Here is a 24,896-nt window from a genome sequence, read left to right as displayed (position 1 = left end):
TGCATGCTGGATTGATACTTGGAAACGATATAAATTATTAATATATAAATCTCGTTAAAAATAGAGAAACGTTTCCACTTTCCAACTCGCGTCGTTCGATTCCTCGCGATATTTAAATTCGAGTCGGCGCATTAACCCGAGTATATGAAAATACGGTGCGAGGTAATGCTGGTCGAAATCGGTGGGTAATTCCGACCAGTTTTTAACATTTTATGGACAGTCTGGATGCCACGGGCGTGTAAACGAATTACAGAAAAGCCCAGAACGGAGCCACGAAAACTTATCAAAGGACACGGAGGTAACCAGCAACGGGGGAAATGTCCATAATTAAACATCCACGATTTGTTCGAAGTACTTTGTTCCACGCTTCGAGAAAGAATTGAAAACGGTTTAATGGGCGCACGAAGAGTATTCGGAGTGCGATAACCTCGGAAGTTATCATTCGCGATTCGTGTAACAGTTAAGCGCCTTGAGAAGGAAAGTGATCGAATTTGCAATTGATTCGTGTTTTCATTTCAACTTAATCGTAACGAAAAATCAAACGCTCCTCGCCAGTTACGAGCTTGCGATTCTTTTTGCGACGCAAACTTACGCACTCTCAACCGTGACAATCCAAACCGGACACTTCGAGTTCAACGCGACGTAGAAGAAAAAAAAACTTATTCAAATTGCATGATCAAAGTCCTCTTTTTCCCCTGGTACACGCACACCGTAGAAAGAAAAGAAGAAATCGCGAACACCACCTTCCATGTCTGTACCTCCTCGGTAACCTACCTCCGCGTCATCTTCGTTTAAAAAACAATCGTTCCTCCGTGTTGCACATGCATTCTTCGAACACCTCCGCGCGTCTACGAGCTTCGTGAATGATTCAGGAGCGATCGTTTCGTAAGAATCGTCTTGTACGCGTTAATTCATCGCGAACACCTCGCGAACGAACTAACTCTCGCTCGCTCGTTCGTTCGCGAAGTATCGTCGGCTACCCGCTCGACGAGCCTGAAAACGCGGTTTCCGGTGCGCGTGTATTTACCCATCCATCGAAATCTTCATGGCCGGCGGCGGCGGCGGGTAGCTAATTAATGAAATTCCATCATCGTCCACGAGCGGTGCTCACCGGCCGGAATTCGTCAAGTGCGATAATAAAATTATTAACGTGGTCATGCCGTCGTTGGTACGATTTCACCGTACTTGTAACCGGGGTGGGGGTAAGGTGGGGGCCCGACCGGCGCTCCGTGGAAACGGCGGGGCTTCTTCTACCCCCGTCCCCCACACCGCTACCTTTTCCTCTTCCTCTTCCCGCCTCCGACAGTATTGGTTGTTGTATATCTCGTTTTCTCTCAATTACGAAAACGCCGCGACGAAGCGCATAAATTGCCGGTCCCGCGACGGAAACGCGGGTGGGTTCAGCCGGCGACCTAGTTGCTTAACTCGATCGGCGGGAGTTGGCGATTAATTTAAAAATTCATCATCGTCGTACACGTTTCCCGTTCGCGACCGGAAGAAACGAAACGAATCGGAGCGGTGTTCCTTCGCCGAACGGGGACACGGCGCACGGCCGTTTCTTCTTCCAGCTTCTTCGAGTGGTAGGGCTACGCTGTGGAATTTATGAAGAGGCAAACCGGCGGGGAATTAGCCGGTCGATGAAATTGTCCCCGTTGTCGTCCGCGTCGTCCTAGACGCGTCGACTCACCTCCCGACCTCTATACATCCAGCGATCTGTTCATCCCTAACGGTCGTCGAAACTACGGAGGAGAGCCTTTCTGCGGGTTTCACGGGGGATTCCTCTCGCGACGATTCTACCCAACACCCCCTGACGGTGAACGATGCTTTTTAATCTGTAACGCGATAGTTTTACGGTGCCAACGATCTTTCGCTGATTCGTCGACAGCCTTTTTGCGACGCGACGCGAGAACGTTCGATTCGGGTGCGCGATTCTTCTTTTGCCCACCAACGTGGTTGTTATTCGTCTTCTGTTGCGATTATTATTATTATTATCCTACTGTGATTATTGTTCTTCTTCTTCCACTTCGATTCTTCTGTTGTGATTATTATTCTTCCTCTAATGTGTTTGTTATTGTTCTTCTGTTGGGATTATTATTGTTGTTCTACTGTGATTATTCTGCTTCTTCTTCCACCTCGATTCTTCTGTTGTGATTATTATTCTTCGTCCACTGTGTTTGTTACTGTTCTTCTTTTGTGATTATTATTATTGTTCTACTGTAATTATTCTTCTTCTTCTTCCACCTCGATTCTTCTGTTGTGATTATTATTCTTTATCTAATGCGTTTATTACTATTCTTCATCTAATGCATTTATTACTATTCTTCTATTGCAATTATTACTGTTAGTCTACTGTGATTATTAATCTTCCTCTGTGATTCTTCTCTTTCTTCTTCTATTAAGATTATTATTATTCTTCTGTGATCATTATCCTTCCTCTGTGATTCTTCTTTTTCTTCTTCTATTATGATTATTATTAATCTACTGTGATCATTACTCCTCCTCTGTGATTCTTCTTCTTCTTCTACCTTCTTCTACTATTCTACCTTTATTATTATTATTATCCTTACATTACACAGTACGTATTCATTAAACAGCGTGGATAATATATACAATTACATATGTACAAAGTACATGTATATATGTACAAATGAATATTCTTTTTCATCGCGTAACCCACTCGGCCTAAACTACAAGTCAGACTCACTGTACACGACCTAGACCAAAACGCGCCACCATGAGTCAGACTCGTGGTTGTCGATCTCGAACAATCTTAGGTCATGGTTTCTATATATATATATACCAACCGGAAAATATTACGGTTATTACGGTACTGTAACGTTACTCTCATCTCGCGAACACTCAAGTGTAATGTTGTCAAAAATCGCTGACTCAGTGCAGCAGTTCGTTCGCGCGAATCGCGGAACAGCTGATGACTGAATTGGTTAAATTTTGTAATTGATATTTTGAACTTATCCCGTACGAATATACGAACAACGCGTACAAAATGCTTACGATACAAAGTAAAATTAGTATTCTACGTATAGTATATACTACGTTATAGTATACGTTACACACTATACGTAGACATTACATACACGTCGCACCTGAAATTTTAAGAGAAAAAGAGCTACGAAACATGGATTTCCATTCTGAATCTCGCGTTATCGGAAAATTTACCGTGTTTCTTATTTCCCGTCTTGCGAAGAAAAAACAAAAAAAGAAAAAGAGAAAAAAAACCGGAGCGACCACGAAAGACGGACGAGGCTCCGATTAATTTTCAATTACGCTCCCTCCTCGTCCCCGGAACGTAATTTGGCCCTTCCATTTCCGTCAGTCACGCGACTTTGCACTCGACGCACGATCGGGTTATCGTCGTAAGGGGAGACTGTCGTGCAAGAGAACGCTCGGGGCTCTCTCTCTCCACCTTTTCGTTCCTCTTACACCCTTATCGTCCTCCTCCACCTCTACCTCCGGACTCGAGTTAGAAGACCTCCCCCCGTTGCATAACTCCCGAACGATATTGTGTATACGGGACAGACAGATAAGCGGCCGTAGGTGCACGTTCCACTCGTGGACATGACCGCGGACGAGCACGGGAGAGGTTTTCCTCGCTTATCTTCGCTACGGAGAGCTTGAAATTGGAGTACCTAAGTTGAAGGTTTCGTTACCGCGAACGCTCCCGGGGTAGCTCTATCGCGATGTAGTAACGTAATAGTTGTATTTCCCTTCTGATCCGACAACGTTCAGTATTAACAACAAAACGCGATTCCTTTCGAAAGGGGAACCGTCGTCTAGCGAGAAACGTAACTCTGTGTGTGTGTGTGTGTATGTGTACGGGTATTGGAAAAGTTTTGCGCGCGTGTACGTTGTCTGGAAAAAATAAACGTCGAGAAATCTTCGCGCGTGAGCATGTATCAATATCTCGTTACTGGACGATCATGGCGGAATTTTCGTAACACCTTGCGCAGAATGTTGAATCCCTCGAATGTAAAAATTCTTTAATTTTTTTGGACCAGCCCGTCGCAAACACGAGTAATGGAACGAAGTTGAATGATGATTTTGCACTCTGGCTTGCGAACTGGTGATGGACGATGTAGGTGGTACGGAAAAGGACGATGGAGGGTGTACTTTCGCGTATTACGAAATTATAGTAAATTTGTAGAGGTAAAATTTTATTTTCAGATATTTTGGGAAAATGATTTATCGCACTGGTTAAACTCGAAGGATAATACGAGTACTTCTTTTGTACCGTTCTTCATCCCAAAGTGTAATTTTACGTACTCTGCACGATGTTTCGAGGTTACTTGAAAATGGCTGAGTTTAATCTCGTACGGTTCTACGATGCAATTAAGAAGATTGATATCCATGTTTCTTCGGCTGGGTTCAAGACGTTCGAAATTTTCAGTATCCTGCTATCTATAACGAATCCTTGTACTTTGATGTATTTTACGTACAGTTTCGAGATTATTTTTAAATTTAAATCTAATTTTGAACTCGTTCTTCAATGCAAGAATCAAAACCTTCCAAATTTTCAGGATTCCACTATCCATAACGAATTCTCCTACCTTGACGTATATCTATCTACCTACAACTATTCTACGTACAATTTCGAGATTTTTAAATTATTCCTAAACTTAAATCTAATTTTGAGCTCGTACCAATTCTTCCTCGCAAACGATCGATATCCAAGTTCCTTCGACCTGAATCAAAACCTTCAAAATTTTCAGAATTTCACTATTCATAACGAATTCTCCTACCTTGACGTATATCTATCTACCTACAACGATTCTACGTACAATTTCGAGATTTTTGAATTATTTCTAAACTTAAATCTAATTTTGAACTCGTACCAGTTCTTCCTCGCAAACGATCGATATCCAAGTTCCTTCGACCTGAATCGAAACCTTCGAAATTTTCAATATCCCACGAACTGTAACTCCACTCGCTAATTGAAAAATCTCGACAGAATTTAATTAACAAACAACTCTGTCCGTGCATCGGGGTTATTTTTGCGCACGACACCGATCGGGGCGCGCAAGTGCAAATAAACGTTCCGTTCGCGAAAGAGAATTCCAGCAGCGGTTCTGGTATGTATATAGGCTGCCGCGCTATGGTGTGCAGAGAGCCAGCAAAAGGACGATCGAGCAATTCGTATCCAGCATGGAAAACCGGTCCAGTCTCCGTGTCGCGGAAGTGCCACAGGCTGGTCTGCGGTAACGTCCCGAGTCTAACGTCGTATGCTCGATTAAAGCATCGAAACAATGAAGAGGCTCGATTCATTCAACGATCGATGGTGTTCCGCTAATGCGCAAGATCACCGAACCGAGCACAAAGACGATACTGAAAGAATTACGGCGAAAAATCGGGCCTCGAGTACACTTTTACACGAAACGCGTCTCAACCGATTCGAGCTATAGTTATTCCGCGATTCGAACCGCAGAGCACTGATTTTTAACCCTTTGGATACTAGAAGAGCCTCGATTGTCGTTTAATTTTCCGATCCAGGAGAATTTCCTGGCTTGGAATTGATATATTTCACTCTGGCAAGATGTAAGCATACAGCGTGTGCTGTATTGATGTAAACATAGGTGTAACGAAATGGAAACGTTTCATACTGATTGATTTTACCATTTAAAGGATTTTGAAAAGCTTCGAGTGTAAAATAACATTTTATATCGATGTCCGTAAAATGAAAGCAACGCTACAATTGTGAACGTAATATTTTGAACTACGGTTCCTAAAAATCACCGTCACCGATTCGGTGATATCGGACGTTTCGTTTCAATGTTTGAAAACCAAGAGAAACGTTACAGTCGTCAGGGTAATGTTTTAAACTAGCGCGTAGAAAATTTCGAATGGATACTTAATCGAGATCGACAACTGAATCCGATTCGTACGGTTCGGTAGAGTATGTTAAATATTCGAGTACGAAACGTACACGAAAATTCACCGCGCGGAAACGAATCGAACACGTACTAAACGCGTCGATACAGAGACCATTCAACGCGGGGAACAAACACTCCGAATTGAAAATTATTCCCGCGTGGCGCAGGGAGAGGGGAGGGGGTACATTGTTCCCGATATTCGATCGATTTTCCAGAATCGAACGTACGAACGATTCTTCGGGACGCGACGTTCTCCGAGTAATTCAAAATTATCGCGATTACGCGTCCGCGGTACGTTGAAACGTTTTATTTAAGAGAGAAACGAGAACGGTGCGATGTGGAGGAGGACTGGTCACGATCGCATATGTCGCGATATTAAAACGGAAACAAAATACGTTTAACGAGAAACGATTGTGGGCATTAAACGCGCGATGCACCTCTCGTACGATAAATTGTTCCCGCGGTGTACAGCGACGAGAAAAAGAGCGTAACGCGACGAAACGACCGGCTCGGCGATCGCGCGTTCGAGTAAACAAAAATAGCGTCCACCGATTTAATAAATTCGATAGAGAATCCCTCGGAGGTGTGCATAGCTCCGCGCCGGATATGAGAATGAAAAAATATCATCTTTTTTTCTGTTTCTCTCTCTCTCTCTCTCTCTCTCTCTCTCTCTCTCTCTCTTTGTTCGTTATTTCTTTATTTATGTCGGAACAAATGCAACACGTTGGTGACCAACGATCCGTGTTGGGTTTTGTGCGCTGCGCGGTCAACGTTTCGACCGTTACTCTCTTTTTTCAATTTTCCACAGTCACCGGCCGAGAATCGAGAAAAGCACACACCACACTGTTCGTCGTAAAATTCGATCACTGTATTACTGTTGAATTATTCGAAAAGTTATTTCATTTTTTTTTTTTTTTTTGGTGAAAATGAAACAAGATTTTGTTAGAGCGTATGAACGTTTTATTGAATTATATATTCTCCATTTTGGAGAACGGAACGACTTTCCAAACAACCCGATAGATACCCTGATCAATATTATTGAATCATATATTCTCAATTTTGGAAAACGAAACGACTTTCCGAACAACTCGATAGATACCCTGATCAATTTTATTCAATCATATATTCTCCATTTTGGAGAACGAAACGACTTTTCGAACAACCAGATAGATACCCTGATCAATTTTATTGAATCATATATTCCCAATTTTGGAGAACGAAACAATCCAACAGATACCCGAGATCCCTGCGTATTATAATAAACCAAGTATATCGTAATCCGAACTTTTACAACAATTGAGATTCCAGGAGCGTTCGCCGAAGAAACATGGCCGTACACGTTGGAAAATGCAACGTACAGGGGTAAACGTAATCGCGGTACGATCGCCCCGTGAATTTTTCCTCGCGTATTTTCCATACGGTCCCGTGCACGCTCGAACGCCATTGTTCCGCGCAGACCAGTCGAAAACTAGCCAGCGCGTTCGTTCGGCCCGTGTAACGCCGATTCGTTAAACGATCTAACTGTAAAAATGACCGTGGAAGCCTTCGAAACCACGTGCAACGCGTTTACGTGACCACTTTACGTTCTGATTTAAGCGCCACGGAAGTGCTATCGCTCGTGTAACAACACTTCGAGTGGGCGCAGCTCAATTAGCCGCGGAACAATGAGGAGAACCGGGTTCATTCAGCGCTGGAACACACTAAATAACGATACAGTAAGGCGCGACCGCTTATTGAATCTTAAGTCACATCTTATTTGCACAGACGGACATCTTAATGGCTTTTAAATTACACGTTGCCCGAAACAATTACGAGATACTTCGGGTCTTCCGGGCAATTCCGTGGAATCGAGGCGAACGAGTAAGACGAAATTCTTGTACGATGGACGAACAAAACTCGAATAATTTCCAACCCGTGATTTTCTGTATATATATATTTATATACGTGTACATCTTCCGTGGCAAATTCGAATAAAGCCAACGGTTGTGTACCTCCAGAATTACTCCGTAGGAATTTATGTACGAAAGTATCTATTTACGTCGATGTAATTCCACGATATCGATCGCGTGCGATTCGAAATTGTTCCCCATTTGTTTCGTCAGTCGGTTAGTTTTCATCGAGCTGCGAACGTGTAACGATGAAATAATATACCGCGCACGCGCCTTAAAATATAGACTACAAATTGCTCCTTTGCCGAAGCGGCAATTAAACGGGACATTTGTATAATCGATAAGTCGGTAGTTCGTTTCGTTTTATCGTTAAACGGCCGATCGAGTCGCACGGTATTATTTATTTTTATCTGAAACACAGTTGTCGCCGAATCGCGCCGGATTATCGCGAAATTATACTAGTTTTTATCGCGAAATTAAACGTATAATCAGAGGATTGTATATATGTATACATATATACCTTGTATATGTATACTTGTATATGTATACATGTATACCTCGACTGGTTTATTCGAGCGTGTTTTTATTTCAGCGAGCCTTGCGTTCTATGTAATAACATGCAATCGAGCTTACTATGTTTGATACTTTCTTAATATTTTAAAAACGGAAACGAGAAACGATCATGGTGTTACGAAAGTACCAGAAATTCCTCCCAGTTTAATTATTCGAAATTTACAATAAACGTCCGCACAGTATCGGACAAATGCTTCGTAATATTTCGAATTGTTATTCGATGAAATTACGCACGGAGTGGTTAACGTACGGACAAACGCTTCGTAATATTTGGAATTGTTATTCGATGAAATTACGCACGGAGAAGTTAATAAATAAATGAACAAATCGCACCGGTAGATTTCCAACCGAAATGTGGATTTTATAATCGTACGCGAACGATAAAGATACTCTTCGTCGGAAAAAGGACATCTGTTTACCGGTAATGTACTCGTAGAGTGTTCCGAGAGAATAGTACTCACGGCTACGAAAATATACCAAAAATGTTCGATCAACGTCCAACGGGCCACTCGAGGTGATTTGAAACGGGAATTGCAAAAAGCTCGTAAAATAAATAATTCTAAGCGAACCTCGTGCTCGTTTCCGAAACGTTCGTAGGTCTACGTTATCTGAGGTAGTCGCGGGGTACCACCTTTCGTAGAAACCCAAAACAAAGATGTAACTTCAAATAAATACCCCACTTTATCTCGCCTTATCTGCGACAGGACCTGTTTCGCGGACCTGTGTCAACCGGGACATTGTTTGTCTATTTTCACGAGCGTGCTACGTACACGCTCCTACGTTTCTTCCACCCCGTGTGTTCAAATCGCTCTATCGAGTCCCTCGAAGTTGCCGATGTAATTATTCCAATCGTTAAATTATTTCCGTAATTCCCCCTTAGCGACCGGTAATGTTTCTCTAGAAAAGAAAAAAAAAAAAAAGCTCGGGGTAATTGCAAGATTTCAATCATTAAAGCGTAGGAGACTCGTACGATACGGGTTAACGAATTTTCTAGGAAAAGGTGGTACCACGTAGTGACGTTACCGTCGTTCGAGCCACACGCTGCAATTTTGCGTTCACGCTTTCGCCCATTTTTCCATTAACGACGCGGAGTAAATATCGAGGTTGCTTCCGCGCGCGCGTCTCGTCAACTCGAATAGAACGGTTCTCGCGCTGAGACCCGCTCAACGTTCTAAGAAACGTTGTTACGATAATTCAAAAATCTGTTCGGGGGAACGACACGATGAAGTATCCCGAAACGACTCGGTGCTATTCTCCTCGACTTTCTTCCGCTATTTTTACTTATTACAGTCCACTGACCTGCGGCACGCACGTTCTCGGATACTGTAACAAACCGTAAAACGAAGTACCGGTTGTCGTCATTACGGCGCTCATTAAGGCTTCAATAAGAAGACCTATAAAATGAATAAAACATGCGAAATTCGTTCATTCGAACTATTAAACGATCGTATTGTTTTTCTTTCTTTTCTTTTCTTTTCTCTCTTCTTTTTTGTTCTTTTCTTTTTCGTTTTTTTTTCCTCTATTAATTGACCGTTAATTATAGAAGCAATTTGGCGAGTCTATTTGAAAGATCGGAGGAAGATACGTAACGGTGAAACATAATCGTGGCTCCCAATATGGTGCACGAAGAGGGGGGGCAAGAATTAAATCGCTAACAACGATTCTCGAGACTGCAACGCTTCGTCCAATTGGTGACGTAAACTTTCCGATAAACCAGAATCGTGGATTAGAGTCGTGGTATCGACGCACTCGGCTATTAATAGTGAACAGTGAAACCTATTCGTTCCCTATTTTTACGACCGAGCTCCCGCTAGTTCGTGTATCTTCCTCGTGTGCCTTCGAGCCTCCTTCCTGTGCCTCTTCGCCAATCGCATTTAGGCCGTGCCTCATTTAAGTATATTTATCCTGTTTTCCGCATAATTACGACTACCACCGCTATTCGAATCGCTTCGGGACAAAATGTCCCGGAATGAAATCGCACGAGAATAAATAGAGCGACCTTTTCCGTCATCTCTCTCGTCGTAATTTACGCACGATATTACGACGATCGGAAGAGTTATTTCCAAAACGTTTTATCTACAATTACGTAACACGTCAATCACGTAAATTCTCGGTAGACAAACGCGAGAAACTCCTCCGCGATCTACTTGGAACGTGTTGCATATTACCGATGATATTACACGTATATGTATCGGAAAGTCGTTTCGTTTTTTTTTTTTTTTTTGGTGAAAATGAAACACGATTTTTTTGGAGTGTATAAACATTTTATTAAATTGTGTACTCTCCATTTTGGAAAACGAAATTACTTTCCGGACGATATAATATTTACCAAAATGTTTGAATACGATACTTCGAAACGAGGGTGCAAAGGTTTCGAAAGTGATCGAAGCTCGAACCGAAACAGTAAAAAGTGTATCGAAGTGAGAATCAATGAAGACGACTGCATCCAGTGTTTCGAGTCTTGAATTAACTAATTGGAGCTAATCTTGAAAGAAAATTTCAAAACGGTCGCAAAATTGATCGGATGATATTGTTGTTGAATGATACAAAGTCTAAAGTACCGAACAGTTGTTAATGATAACCAGGTGCAGTTAACGAAACGTTTAACGTAAAGAGAGAAAAAATATTAGGGAAAAGAAAATATTAGGAAAAAGACAATATTAAGGTAAACATGAGGAAAAGAAAATATTAAGGTAAAGAAAATACAAGGAGAAGAAAATATTATAGGAAAAAATATATTAAGGTAAAGAAAACACAAGGAAAAGAAAATATTATAGAAAAAGAAATATTAAGGTAAAGAAAACATAAGGAAAAGAAAATAGTAGGAGGAAGAAAATATTAAGGAAAAGGAAATATTTGGAAGAAGAAAATATTAAGGACAAGGAAATATTAGGGCGAAGAAAATATAAGGTTAAGGGAAAGAAAATATTACGAAAGAGAAAATATCCGGAAAAATTGTCGAAATTCCGTAAAATAAGATTCGAATTCGCGATGAGATAGTTTTCAGAGGCGGGCGTTTCATTTCCCAACGTTTCCACAGGGTTCGTGGCCCAAAAACGTCCGGCTGCGAAGGGTTAAGACGTTTTCAGCTGGTCGGCTGTCGCCGGTAGCACCGTATCTTCGTTTCCCGCCGCGTAAATTAAGTGCCTAATAACTATCGGACGAGGTTTCAACCGTGAGTATGCCCGAGGTACCTCGTCTTCGCATTGTCCTCGGGCTTGTCCGCGTTTCACGAACTTCGAAAATCACTTTCCGGGAGAGTACCTGCGGACCCTTAAAACAGCCTTCGACCCTTTATTTCGCTCTCCATTGTCACGAGAGAACTTCACCGTCGAACCGGGCCGAGACTCGGGGGCCACCGAAAAGTTTCCAAACGAAACGCGAAAGGAGCAAGGGCCTTGCAACGGAACCGAGTGAAACGAAGAAGCAGATGGAGAAGAAGAAGAAGAAAAAGAAGAGAAAAAGGAGGAGGAGGAGGATCAGTCATCCTGTATATCGGAAGAAGGGAAAGGCCGTCGTAGAAACGAATTCAAAAATAGATCCTGGGGAGCGACCGACTCGCTTATATTTAGTCTGTGGAAGTGAAGATGTACAATGTGGGAGTAATGGTTAAAGAGAGGGTATAACCGTCAAGACGCGACTTGACGAAACATTAAGACGCCAAACCTGCACGATGGAATTAATATATTCGAATAGAAATATTTGTCCAAGTGATCCAGACGTCGCCGAAGTTGCGGACGGGACACACGCGACTATCGCCTATCGAACTACGCGAGAGGTTCGTGCAACTTAAAACCGAACACTGATCCGCGAAACTTTCGTTTCTGCGATGCACCCGGTGAAAAGTTACGCGTTCAACAATTTCCATGCAGATGCGGCAAGTGTGTTCCGGGCGAACTTTACCGACGAACGCGTCGACGGTGTGTACACGATACGTTATCGAAGATCGTGGCTATCAACGGAGACCTTGAACACGCGTTATTGAAGACCGTGGCTATCAACGGAGACCTCGAACGCGCGTTATTGAAGACCGTGGCTATCAACGGACACCTGGAACACCTGCCGCGACTCAACGCGGTAAATCCTATTCCAAAAACGTTGCATTTTTTCTCAGTCCTTGGGCGTCGAACGATTGTTCGCGAATTCGACGTTCGTTTTAGAAAAATAATTCGTAATACCCGCGCAAGGACGAACGAATTCGACATTCGTTTCAGTAAAATTAATTCATGATAAGATACCTTCCCGTGTGTATTTTTCTTAGTTCCTGGTTATCGAACACAATTTGCGAATTCCTTTTGGAAAATGATCCACAACCACGGCGCGCAAGGTATCTTTCCACATAGCTCGGTACCTTTCGTAATTTATTTATAATTATACATTCCGAGTCGAATTAATCAACCTCGGTTTTATAACGGTTGGAGCTACCTCAATAAGAATCTCCCTCGATTAATTTCCTTAATTACACCTGATAGCATTTCTTAGGAACTTCTCCGGAATACCGTCCGTCCGCGTTGTACAGGGTGTTTCTAAAACGAGAGATCCAAATTTAGATGCACGTTCCACTTACTATAATGAAGGGAAAATGTGATACACGCGCGAATACGTGAATGCTCTCTGTATACGAGTAGTTTCCCGCATCGAGTTCGTTATCGAAAACATTCACGAGGTTCCCTACAGCGAAACGGACAGAGGCGGATGAAAACTCCGAAATTCGCGTTTTTACGATTCTCGAGGGTGAGATAACATTTCACTGCCTACGCGGGGACCGGTTTTCATCGTCGTCGCGGAGATCTACTCGCGAAACGACCGATCTTTGATGCACGCGTTCGAAGCGCGCACGAGATCCCCGCCCGGACTCGCTTTCATCGTCAAAGTACGCGGAACACGTCTCTAAAATTGGGTGGCTCGTTTGAAAAATATCCCGGTCGTTCTACGCGCAAAGTGAAAGCCACTTATCAATAATCGCGGCTCGCTTCTGTCGTCCCCGAAAGCGAACGACCAAAGAGACGATAAATCTCGAGCGGGCCGCGATCGATATCGCGCATCCCTTGCAACACTTTCACGTTTCCATCGGCGCCCGTGGAACACCGGCCGCGACGTTAACCGCGCACGTTTAACGTCCTTCCTTTATTTTTAACCAACGAGACGTACACACCGATCACGGGCCCGGTATTATTGGAGCTTCGAGATAAAGTCGACAAACGCTCCGTGAACGATCGCTCTGACCCCATTGCGCGTTATCGGTCCCGGCCCGAGTGCGTGCAGCCCATTAACATACTGCAATCGAAAGAAATAACATCGCCGAGACGCCTCCTCTGTGTATACCCACGTCGTACGTGCGTTCGTGTCTCGTCTCGCGACCATTAACACGTTAAACGTCACGGTGTGGCCACTGGGAACCGGCGCTACCGAGTCACCAACGGATTCTCCGAAGTGCTCGCAAGAAACGAACTCTAAAGTGAATTTTTTCAATAGCATCAATCTCAATAGTAATACTACAAAATAACAGAAACATCGACAAACTAGCGAACATTGTTACGATACGGTTCGAAGAAATATTAAGAACGTTCTTGACACTTTACTCGACTCGAAGATTCATCCGTGATGAATAAAAACTCGTCTCTGTCGCTGGACGAAATTTCTTTTAACAAAGATTACATACAATTTTTAAACTCGATGTAACTTTCTCGATATCTCGTACGTTTTTACATTCTGCGAGATGTATAACGTTCGATGGGAAACTCTTGCAATTTTTCACGGTACAATGCTCGGACGCGTGTTACCGTGCTAAATTTATGGCGACTGAGAGTCGTCTTTCGACCGCAAGGGGTTAAGTATAGAAAACCGGCGTGGCGTTTAACGTATTATAACGTTCCGTGTCCTCGTCCCGTAACGCCGCGAGAACCGAAAATTGAGTCATCGGGAACGTGTGCACGCATCCCTATCAACGATGGGGATGGTGCATCTCGGTGCGCATGCACCTCGTGCATCGGTCTCGTGCTTATCTCGCTACGTGTGCCTGCACACGGACACGCATCACCGCCTGTGTACACCAATATCGCCAATATCCGCGGAGTAACTACGAGTAATAGGTACTTACGGCTCGTATCGAATTCACGAACCCTTACCCGGACTCGATTTAATAACATTACGATTAATTGACCGTCTCTCGGCACAAATTCCCCGGCTTTTAATCTAATCGCGGGTACCGTTTCAATTATCCCACGCGTGCAGCGATACTTCCGATTCGATGCTTCCCTCTTTCTCGAGAGGCGGGAACGAACAGGGAGAAAAACGTTGAAAATTTGGCGAGAAAATTCTTTTTTTTTTTCTTTTCTACCCACAATCGGGCGAGAATAGAAATATTCGAAATACCGCGTACATCAGTTCCCCAACCACCAAGTGGAATTTCCATTTCTTCCGCTTTTAGGCCGCGAGACGAGGCCTGTTCAACCTACTCCGGAGAAGCTCGATACCACCTAGATTCCAGCCAACACGTTCCATCTCTACAGGGTGGCCCGTTTCTGATCCACTACGAAAAATCTACCGAAGAATCTACCACGAAAATTACGCACAATTTCACGAACCGAAAAAATTACTCAGAGACGATTCAAGACGCGACACGGATGAGAGAGGGAAACGATACCGGCCGTGATTTCGTTCCAGGTGGAACTTCCGTTTTCAGAGACTCTAAAACCGCGTCTATTTTTGGTCGACGTCCCCCCCGATGCTCCCGAAGAAAACACGACGACGCTGCTGGAATCGTCAACTTCAAAAGAAACCGGTACACATTTTTGAAAACACGGCTCGCGAGAAGAGATACATCGTTTATCAGAATTCATCCTCGCGAGTTAATCCGTTCCTCGAATACGGAGCGAAATAAGAACTACAAAGGATCCGTTTCGTTGCAAATATTTCACCGGTTCGTGAACACTAACGGATGAGTATCGGGAGTATTTTTGTCGTTTGTATTTTCGAGTATTGTTGCAAACATTTGTGCCTCGAGTTACATCCACCGAGGCAATTTATTCGTTCATTGTTTCGTTCTCTATGGACAATTATACGGATTTGGTATCGAATTCGGGACGTTACGATTTGTTCTGTTTCTAATACGTTTATTCGGTGTTGCACGAACGATTTGAGAAAAAGAGCTACGCGATGATAGCGAGAGGATGAAAGCCAAAGTTTAAAAATAGAAAAATGGAAGATTATCGATAGAGATGAGAATACGGACGGAGATAGAAAGGGCGGTACGATACGCGCAGTGCAAAGTCTGAGCAGACGATCTTTGTCCAACGGTTAATCGAGGAACGGTCGACTAGTAGAATGTAGAAAATAATTTCCGAAAATACAATTTAAAAATGTAACAGAACCTTCGCGCAAAGATAACCTACCGAAACGTCGCGAAAAATCTACAAAAGAAATAATGAAAACGATCGAAACATTGAACGAGAAACGATCTTTCCTTATATAATACTCCACGCTATCAACTATACGTATAGTAAAAAGTACGCGCAATAATTTACTCAAAATCTCTCCAGCATCGTTACCAACGATTAGATCTTCCCTCCGTCTACACGTCCTCTCTCTGTCTGCTATATTTGTCAATAACTTCTCCAATTACAATTCTCACTTCTCTCTCGTTTCGAATCCGTTCCTCGTCGATTCAAATTTCAATTTTCCTTCGCGTTTACCCACCGAGTAAACACATCGCGAAAAATACGCACAAGAAAGTAACAATTTCGCTAATTTACACCGCGCGATGGAAATTCGTTAAATTGGTTAAGATCTCCTCGACGGGAGATAAATATCTCGCAGTTCCGCAACCGTATGCGTTTAAAGGTTACCCTACATTAAGGCGGAACGGTGACAGTGTAAATATACCTCGTTGCAAAACCGAGCGAGGAACGTTTCGGGACGAGTTGCCTAAAATGCGAATTTAACCCGTGGGCTCTCGCGGCTAATGATCGAAAAATACGAGTTGCAACGCGGGAGCATCGGACCACCGACGAACCGTTCCACCGGCAGACACGATCCGAGGAAAAAACGAAGAAAAAGTAAAAGTCGAGACGTCTCGGTTCTTCGAGCAACCACTTTCTGCGGAACTTCGACCGCTGACGCGATACCTGCCGATTCTTTCACGCGGAAGATGCGATTAAACGCCGGTATCGCTATTTCTCTAACCACCGGTAATGGACCGTTCAATGGCTCTTGCATTCCCGTTGAGGACACCCCGTTCGTAGCAATACGATTATTAATTGGCCATCTTCGGTCTCCGTCTCCATCGATCGCGGTCTACGCGAAATCTACGACGCCTCCGTTCCGAGTTGTTGAAAAAACGACACGTAATCGTTCCTGTGGTGCACGATACGTGAAACTCGAGCGATCGCGAAGGCTGGACAAAAATTTGAAAGCTGCAAACCGCGAGCCTTTTGTGTGTTTGTCGTGGACAACGCGTCCGTGGATTCTTTAAAAATTTTTGTTACTCTTTCGCATTGTTTGACAGTGGAACTACCAAAAGAGTCAATTTTACCTGTTTCGAAATTCTGTTTAGAATTGGTGGATTATTAACGGTGACTGCCTGCAATATTCGTGAACAATTATCGAAACGGACAAGTAAAGGTACTCGTGAATTAATTACAAGTGGGATACTTTTTCCCATCTAACTTTGAAAATACGTTCACCATTGGTAAGTCTAGTGTTAACTCGTTGCACTCGAGGCTTCTTTGCTACCAGAAACCGACGCCTCGAGAAAATTCTTCAAGACGTAAAATTAATCTGGAATGGAACATTTTTATATACTTCGCATACACGCGTTTACACTCTAGAAGAACGTAATATTTAAATTCCAATTTGAATTTTAAACTTTTTAGAATTACTCAATTATTAACGGTGACTTTGCCTACAGTATTCGTGAACAATTATCGAAACGGACAAGTAAAGGTACTCGTGAATTAATTACGAGTGGAATATTCTTTTCCCATCTAACTTTGAAAATACGTACGTAGTCCGATACTAATAGCAATACGTTTACCATCGGTGAGTCTAGTGTTAAGTTACTATTACGTGTATAATCGGAGCTTGGAATATTTATTTTTATCAATGGATAAGTAACGGGAAGGTCGCCAGATTATATCCATTCGAACGATCAACGAACGAGCAATAACGAATACCTTGTGTTCGTTATCGATCGACGAGGATCGTGAATCGTCACCTTCCGTGGAAACCTTGGTGGAAACGAACTCGTTCGATGCGACTTCCTGCGCGCTTTTATCGAATCGAAGCGAACCGCGCGGAAAAATCCGATGGACCCCGATCTCATTACCATCCGCGAGTTACTCGAACTGGAAAACGGGATCGTGGGTACCTAGGTTCCTCGCGCGCGACAGATCGAAGTAGATATACTGCTACGGAAACATTTCTGCTTCGTTTCCAATAATTAGGTACGGTGGAGGAAACGTCAGATCGGCTTCAACCGCTGTCGCTCGAATTTGAACGACGAACAGAGTTTAGGCGAGGTCTGCATCGTACGGAATACCTTACTCCGAGATGGATTTTCCAGCGATCGTAATGCTAACTCCGAAACGGGGAAATATGGATCGAAGCATTTCGAGGTGAATGTGGTAGCTTTTTTGAAATTTTTTCAAAGGAAACGATTCTCCAAAAATTGCAACATTTAAATAACCGTTCTGTCTTTACAGGGACCGTGAACCAATTAACGAAGAAAGTAAAGGATAAAACGAAAGAATCACGAGTCGAGTCTACGTAAACTTCGTTGGTATCGTCGACCACTCCAAAACGGATTTTCGATGAATCTTAACAGTGAATCTACTTCCAGGAAAGATAGTTTGAAACGACTCAAAGAGAAATAGCTTTGGAAATTTTCCTGAATTAATTTCTCAAAAATTGCGACACGCTAATAGTCCCGAGTGGACGAACCAATTACCAAAGAAAGTGAAGAACGAGACGAAAGGAGCACCGCTCGTCCGAGTTAACTCGGCCGACGAGATCGCTGGATAAACATCCTCGCACGAGGTCCAGTGATCGACGACTAAAATAATACGGAGCGAAACAAAGGGTGAAGTATAAAATTCGGAGACAGAAACGTTCGGACGTATTTTCGTAACCACTTTGAAATATTGAAAAAAAAAAAAAAACACAGTGGAACGGTTGCGACTGTCGAAGAAGAAAGAAAAAGAAAAGTCGAGGTCGCGGTGGTGAATTCGTGTCTGGGTCTACGGTTAAAATTTACCGTGTTAGCTCAGCGATATAACGAGTAAGCGTTTACAAGCGTTCGACTCGTGATTTTTCACACGAATGCGAGACGAAGTACCGAGGGGTTACTGAAAACCTCGTGAACGGGTATATACGTTAACGCGAGTCACGTAGCCAGCATCGATACCGATGTTATCGAACGCAACGAAAATACACGGAGCTCCGGAGAGTAATTATGACGCGATACATAACATTAGCGAGTACCTGTAAAACCTGATCCAGAGTACCTACATCATCTCGCCCCGCGCGTATGGTACAAATTGCACGGATACAGCTCCTTAAATCCTACCTCCTCGTACAAATCGTCCGTAAACTTCTGTTTCCTACGGGACCGGGTTCTACGTCCTCGTAGTATTTTCTCGTTAGTTATGTTTCCCTTCTGCGTTCGTATCGTCTAATTTACGGATGCTGCAACGCGTTGGTCCTGCACTCGATTACTGTCGGAAACTTTCTGAAAAAGCCAAGGAAATTTTCCAACTTCCGCGAGCAGAGTGGAAAAGAAGAAACGAGGTGAGAGAAGTCCCCCGGTGACAACAACGAACTACGGTGGACCGTATACGAAACCCCATTATCCGAATATCTCGGTATACGAATGTTTTATCACGTTTCGTTATCAGAACATTTTTTTCTTTCCCGTAGCGGCGTAACGAAGACATTGAGTTTATTTTCGCAATATTTGAATGGTACGATGAGGCTAATCTTTCAGTAGGAGACAAACTTTATCTAGGTGACTGTGGAGGAGTAAAAGAGACGGCTAAAATATTTTTCAAACGAGAGGTGCAATCTGTGTGATTGTCGGAATGATCGTGAATACTTGAATATTCTAAGAAACGATCCATGTTTTTCTTTTTTAATTTCTATTTGCAAGACTAGAATTTACAGAGAACGAAAAAGGAATTATCTAAAAATTCCTCGATTCGATTGCTATTGTCTCTCGATTAGCACGAATACGAGTCTACGAAAAACACGATTACGTAAAACAGAAAAAAGAATGGCACAGTTCGAGTTCCTCAAGGAGATTCTTCCGTACGAAAAAATCGATACGACGAATGCAACGTCGCGACGCGGGTTCTGTACTCGATTACGCGTCCGAAACTTTGTGGAAAAACCGACGAAATTTGCAAACCCTCCGCTGGTGGAAAGGAGAGACCCAGCGTGAAGTCAACAGCGTTGACGACAGTGAAATATTGACCGAGAATACGATTATTTAAATATAAAGAATGGAAAAAAAAGTTGAAGCTCCTCGTGGAGATTCTCCCGGTGTGAAAAACCGACGTTCCGTGTGCCACGGCGAAACAATACTCGGGAAGAGGCGTGTTAAAGCTTGACATTTAAATATCAGGAAATTGAGAAAACAGAACGATCAAACACTCGCGCGGGCTGAATATTCATAAATTCATGGTGACGGAACGTTGCGTAATGTTCCATTGAAATATCGATACGACGTTCCAGAAATGTTTAGTAAATTTGTCAGGCATCCCACCACCCTGCTCCTCGTCGACGCGAATTCTTCGGGCGAATTGAATTTTTTACGTCGCGAGAAGAAGACGGGGCGTAGTTGAATGGCAAGAAAATCACCGTGCCCTTTACACGTGTCACGGAAATCTGACTTATTTTTCCGTGTTCGGCTTCGGTTCACACATCGCTGATTTCGATACGAGGCTCGATCGGCTCGCAATACCTGGCTGCCTCTCGCGACCTTATTCGATGTATCCGATAATACTTGAAGCTCGATCCGCGCGTTTGAAGAAGTAGCCGTGCGTTTGATGAATATTATTACCGGGTAGCAATGAAGCTGGATCACGTTCGCGAGTTCGCGAGGAGTTTATATCGGACGGTATGCGTTCTCCGTTGGGTCATCGAATCAATTTACGTTCTAACGATAATACGCAAAGAAAGAAAAAGAAAGGAGAAAAAAAATAATGCAAAATTCATTTCTCGACTCTCCCGACGGAATAACGCGACTTCTCGATCGAAGCGTTATGCGCACGTACTTGTTTATCGTTTCAAATGAACACGAAGAGTGTATAGGATTATAAGTATAGTTTCCACGTATCGTACAGTGGTATAGAATTGAACGGTACAAAATATAACCGTGTTTAATATATAGAAAAAACGAACACAATCGAGAATTAAGTTTTACGGTCGGAAAATCTACCGGTGGAATATTCAGAGAAGACTATTTAGGTTCGTGTAAGTATCAGATCGTCCCATAAGATTGTGTTTATTTTTCTAAAGTAATATTTTAATTTTACCTACGAAGCTACGTATATACGTACGTCATATGTACGTTCAGCTTTGGCATCGTTCCCATTTTCTTCGAATGTACACATAATTTTTACATGTTTAGCATTTCCTAACATTCCTCGCGCCGACAATACTCCTCGTTTCGTTCATCGGATTACGAATTCTGTGTTCGTTCGTCCCGTGGCTCATCTTCCACATTAAAATTTCCCTTCCGAGATCGATCAAACCACTTTCTGCACTACCAGACGATAAAAGAACCCCATAAACGACACAAGCGTTATTTACTGCACTTGTTGCCGTACTCCCTTTCGGGAACTCGTGCAACACGAGATGACGAACGCGGACACACGTTTCGTTCATTATTTTATCGTTAAATATAAAATTCTTGTAACCTCACGATCCGTGGGCTTTCCAATGTCTTCTACGGACTAAACCGAAGGGTAACAGTTTCATCGCCCAAATCTTCTTGTGTCTCTGTCTCTTCTCTCTGTGTTTACGAAACGTAACTCGAGAAATATAAACACACCTTGACACGAACTTACGATCCTTCGTTTAATCCTGAATTACCGATTACAGGTACGCTGTACCATTGTCGTGAGGATGTAATGTAATCGATTAATTCGTGGAGAATATATCGTAAAAATATGCGTTCTTTACCAAAGATTCAACGTCGTTGATCTTCTACGAACAGTTTTGTTTTCGTTAAGGACGCACCGATATCGAAATGCGTTTTCAGCTGTCGTATATTTAAACTGTACAATTGTACGTGCCAGGAAACATTGGTGACAAAGCGTCCTCGGATCCCTAATAAAGATAAGTACGTTTCGAAAGGGCGTGGTTTACAACCGGAAGTCTCGGACAATTCGAACTGCAAGAACCCCAGGTAGCGAAAGACTCGAGAACCGTACGCTTCGAGGAAGAATTCCCATTTCAAATGTGTAAATTGATCTTTCTTTTTTGCAGTTTAGATTTTCAAACGAGAAAATACCAAAATTAACACACTTCGAATAACGGTGCGCATATTTTCTGCATTCTTTCGAAAGCTCAACCGTTCGAGAATACGTATGGAAATTTTATTTGAAAAATTCGCAAAAATGACGAAATTATCGAATATTTTTGCGAGAGTGTCAGATTGCACGAACATACTTTTCGACATGACTCACGTTTACAGCCCCTACAAGACTCGACGACGATATCTGTAAATCTACCGCTTGTTCAACCCTCTCGAAAGTAAAGAAAAGAAAAAAAAAAAGAAATTGCTTCAATATCGAAGTCCTTTTATAAAAATGCCACTACTTTCTCCAATGTATATATTTCTTACTTTTTATTCCGGTAGAGACTATAGCCGCACTCGTATACTTGAATAATTTGTTTGTTTCGTCCGTTTTCTATCTGTGGAACGGCGCCAATCGTGTCTACCATAAAAACACCTTTGCTTGGACAGCAGATGCATCGCAGCATGGAACACACCTAAAATATTTATTGTAACGCGTTAGAAGAAAGCCGAGAGTAGACTCGAAGATCGGTAAATTTCATTAACGAAAGTTTACGTTTGTGTTCCTTGAACTTTTCGTTGAAAAATTTCCCTAAATAATCATCTTCCCGTTGTAAATCCACCCCTTGGTACGTTTATCAGTTTGTCGTACAAGTTTGCCAATTTCGGTTGGGTTAAAAATAGCTCAGAACATAAACTTTTCGTTGAAAGAAATTCCTTAAATAATCGTCTTCCTGTTGAATTACGTACGATACTATCTTTGCATCGAAGAACGATCGATGTAACGTTTCAAAATCAATGAAAGAGACACGGTGCGGTTAAAAATTCACGGAACGCTATTTTTATGCCAAGAATAGCCTGTAATAATAACTTTTCGTTGAAAAAATAATACTTCTCTTCCTGTTGAAAATCCCCCCTTAGGTCGTTTGTCAATTTTCAGTTTTTCCCTTCGACCGTTTCAATAAAGTGTAATGCCATCTTCGTATCGTTGAACGAGCAAAATTTCGTTTCACAATCGGTGAAACGTTATTAAAAATTCACGGAACGCTATTTTTACGCCAAGAATGGCCTGTAATATTTTCGTTGAAAAATAATTGTTCCCTTCCCGTTGAAAATCCCCCCCTAGGTCATTTATCAATTTCGAGTTCTCGCTTCGACCGATCCAATTATATTGAATACCGTGCTCGTATCGGTGAACGAACACGAAATTTCGTTTCACGATCGGTGGAAGAAACACAATTCCGTTAAATATTCGCGTGACGTTATTTTTAAGTGGTTTACGGACGGTACGGTCATCGCGTTGTTAATAATTCGGTCCAATTATACGTTAGGGCTGTCGACATCGAACCGACCAAACTCTAGACCTTTAATGCGCTCGGTCCCGCAAGGTCGCGAGGAAAGCTGCTTTGGTCGAAAGTTCACGATATTGCGTGCAAATTCTATAGACCGGCGAGATAATGCGGCGAGTCGGTGCTCGGACGTGTGCATCGTACCCTCGTAGTTTACTGCAAAGGACAAGGACACTTGGTGTGTGCGATTGCATTTGTCAATACGCTAATCTTCGCGCATTGTTGTGGTTCCGCGGTGTTCCACGGCGTACGTGGCCACGTGTGTGCACCAGCACTCTGTATAGGTAAACACGAAACATACGTGTTTTACGTGCCCGCATATAGATATGTACCGTCGCGCGCACACGTTATGTATATAAGCGTACCCGTGAGCACGCGAGCCAGCTTGTCGCGCTTATTCTGTTTACGCCTTGCGATATTCGGGATAACGACGAGTTTGTTGCCCGTCGAAAGTTTCTGGTTCGTCTCGAAACGAACAATCGAGCGCGCAACAAAACGTATCGAGTATCGGTTCGAACGGAGAAAGAGAGAGGGAGAGATGGACAAAAAAAAAAGAAACAAGCTACGAAACACCGAGAACTAAAAATGTCTCGTTAGGTAGACCATCGATGGATGATCGATGGTGATCGAACAACGTTCTGGGTAAGGTCGACCACCTGCAACGTGGAAGGTCACTCAAGGTTACGAACACGTAACGAATCACGAAGACGGTTCCTCGATATGTCGCAGGTCGGGAGTTCGAACAATCGTTAACGAAGAACGACGACGTTTAACCCTTTGCGGTCGTATCGAATTCGGACATGGGTGTCGTACCGTATCGGAATTAATTTCCCTTGGAAAAGGTAGCGATACGTAACATTTAAGATTACGAAGGATAAACAAGATTCTTTCGCGAACTTTAGATATGTGTTCACACGACAATGTGTTTCAACGTAATGTTTTTATGTAAAAATTATATTTTGTAATTCTCCATCGCGTGGTATCATTCAAAACAGTCTCCAACATACTACCTATTCAGGTTCGTTCGGAGAAAGTGTAAACTAATACATGGTTGAACAAAGTATAAGTATTGGTACGGTTCTTCCTCGCTGCGGTGGCCGAGAGCAGACACACGACCGTAAAGGGTCAATTGCGCTTTCGAGTTACAACCCGGTTACGCATTCGCGACATTGCGCGATACGTAAAACTTTCGTTTAAATTGTTCGTAGTAACGACGAGTCCTCGATACGATTCCGTGCCTGGATCGCGATCGTTTTCTAAAAATAAGCCCGACTACGTGCCGATTTCCCGTGACCTTCTTCGAAATTGTTTCTCAGGGTGCACGTGCAACTTGGAAGCGTGTCATCGGTCCGAGACACGTAATCTGCAACGACTGGTCGGGGATGAGTGTATCGCGCGCGTCACGGAGACCTTTTTTCCATCGCGAAGAACAAAATAATAATCGCACGCGCACCGCTCGAAACGATCAACGTATCGCCTTGCTCGAGCGACTTTACGTTACTTAATTGATACACGAACAAGTAAGAAACTGTACGAGACTGTCTCTTCCATACCTGACGTTCGTCCTCTTGAACAATCCAGAGACGTTACCTCTTAAATATTTGAAACAGTAGTGAGCAGCTACGTTCGTTAAAAATACCATGGAACATTCAAGGGGGAAGATTTGAAAACAGTTTAGAAATTC

The 24,896-nt window shown here is 42.9% G+C and overlaps 2 protein-coding genes and 1 long non-coding RNA gene across 4 annotated transcripts in view; 1 reads left to right on the top strand and 2 right to left on the bottom strand.

The window, feature by feature from the left end:
* Nucleotides 1–24,896, bottom strand: part of LOC143151104 (uncharacterized) — a 67,279-nt gene that overhangs the window by 38,343 nt on the left and 4,040 nt on the right. The window lies entirely within an intron of this gene.
* LOC143150928 (dual specificity tyrosine-phosphorylation-regulated kinase 2) overlaps nt 1–24,896 on the bottom strand; it is a 43,941-nt gene that overhangs the window by 17,813 nt on the left and 1,232 nt on the right. The window lies entirely within an intron of this gene.
* Nucleotides 11,942–15,395, top strand: LOC143151417 (uncharacterized). The gene is made up of 3 exons (XM_076320516.1): nt 11,942–11,949; nt 12,067–12,424; nt 14,778–15,395. Exons 1-3 carry the CDS (start codon nt 11,942–11,944, stop codon nt 15,000–15,002), a joined length of 591 nt encoding a protein of 196 aa, XP_076176631.1. The 3' UTR covers nt 15,003–15,395.

Source organism: Ptiloglossa arizonensis, chromosome 9 (assembly GCF_051014685.1).
Source record: "Ptiloglossa arizonensis isolate GNS036 chromosome 9, iyPtiAriz1_principal, whole genome shotgun sequence".
Lineage (NCBI taxonomy): Eukaryota > Metazoa > Arthropoda > Insecta > Hymenoptera > Colletidae > Ptiloglossa > Ptiloglossa arizonensis.
The sequence above is the reverse complement of the archived record's forward strand: the minus strand, read 5'-3'. Positions and strand labels throughout refer to the sequence as shown.

What these genes read in the sequence shown, in the direction of transcription:
- LOC143151417 (XM_076320516.1), top strand. An exon ending in ACCTGCCGCGACTCAACGCG is followed by an intron (nt 12,425 to 14,777) that starts GTAAATCCTATT and finishes TTCCGCTTTTAG; the next exon opens with GCCGCGAGACGAGGCCTGTT.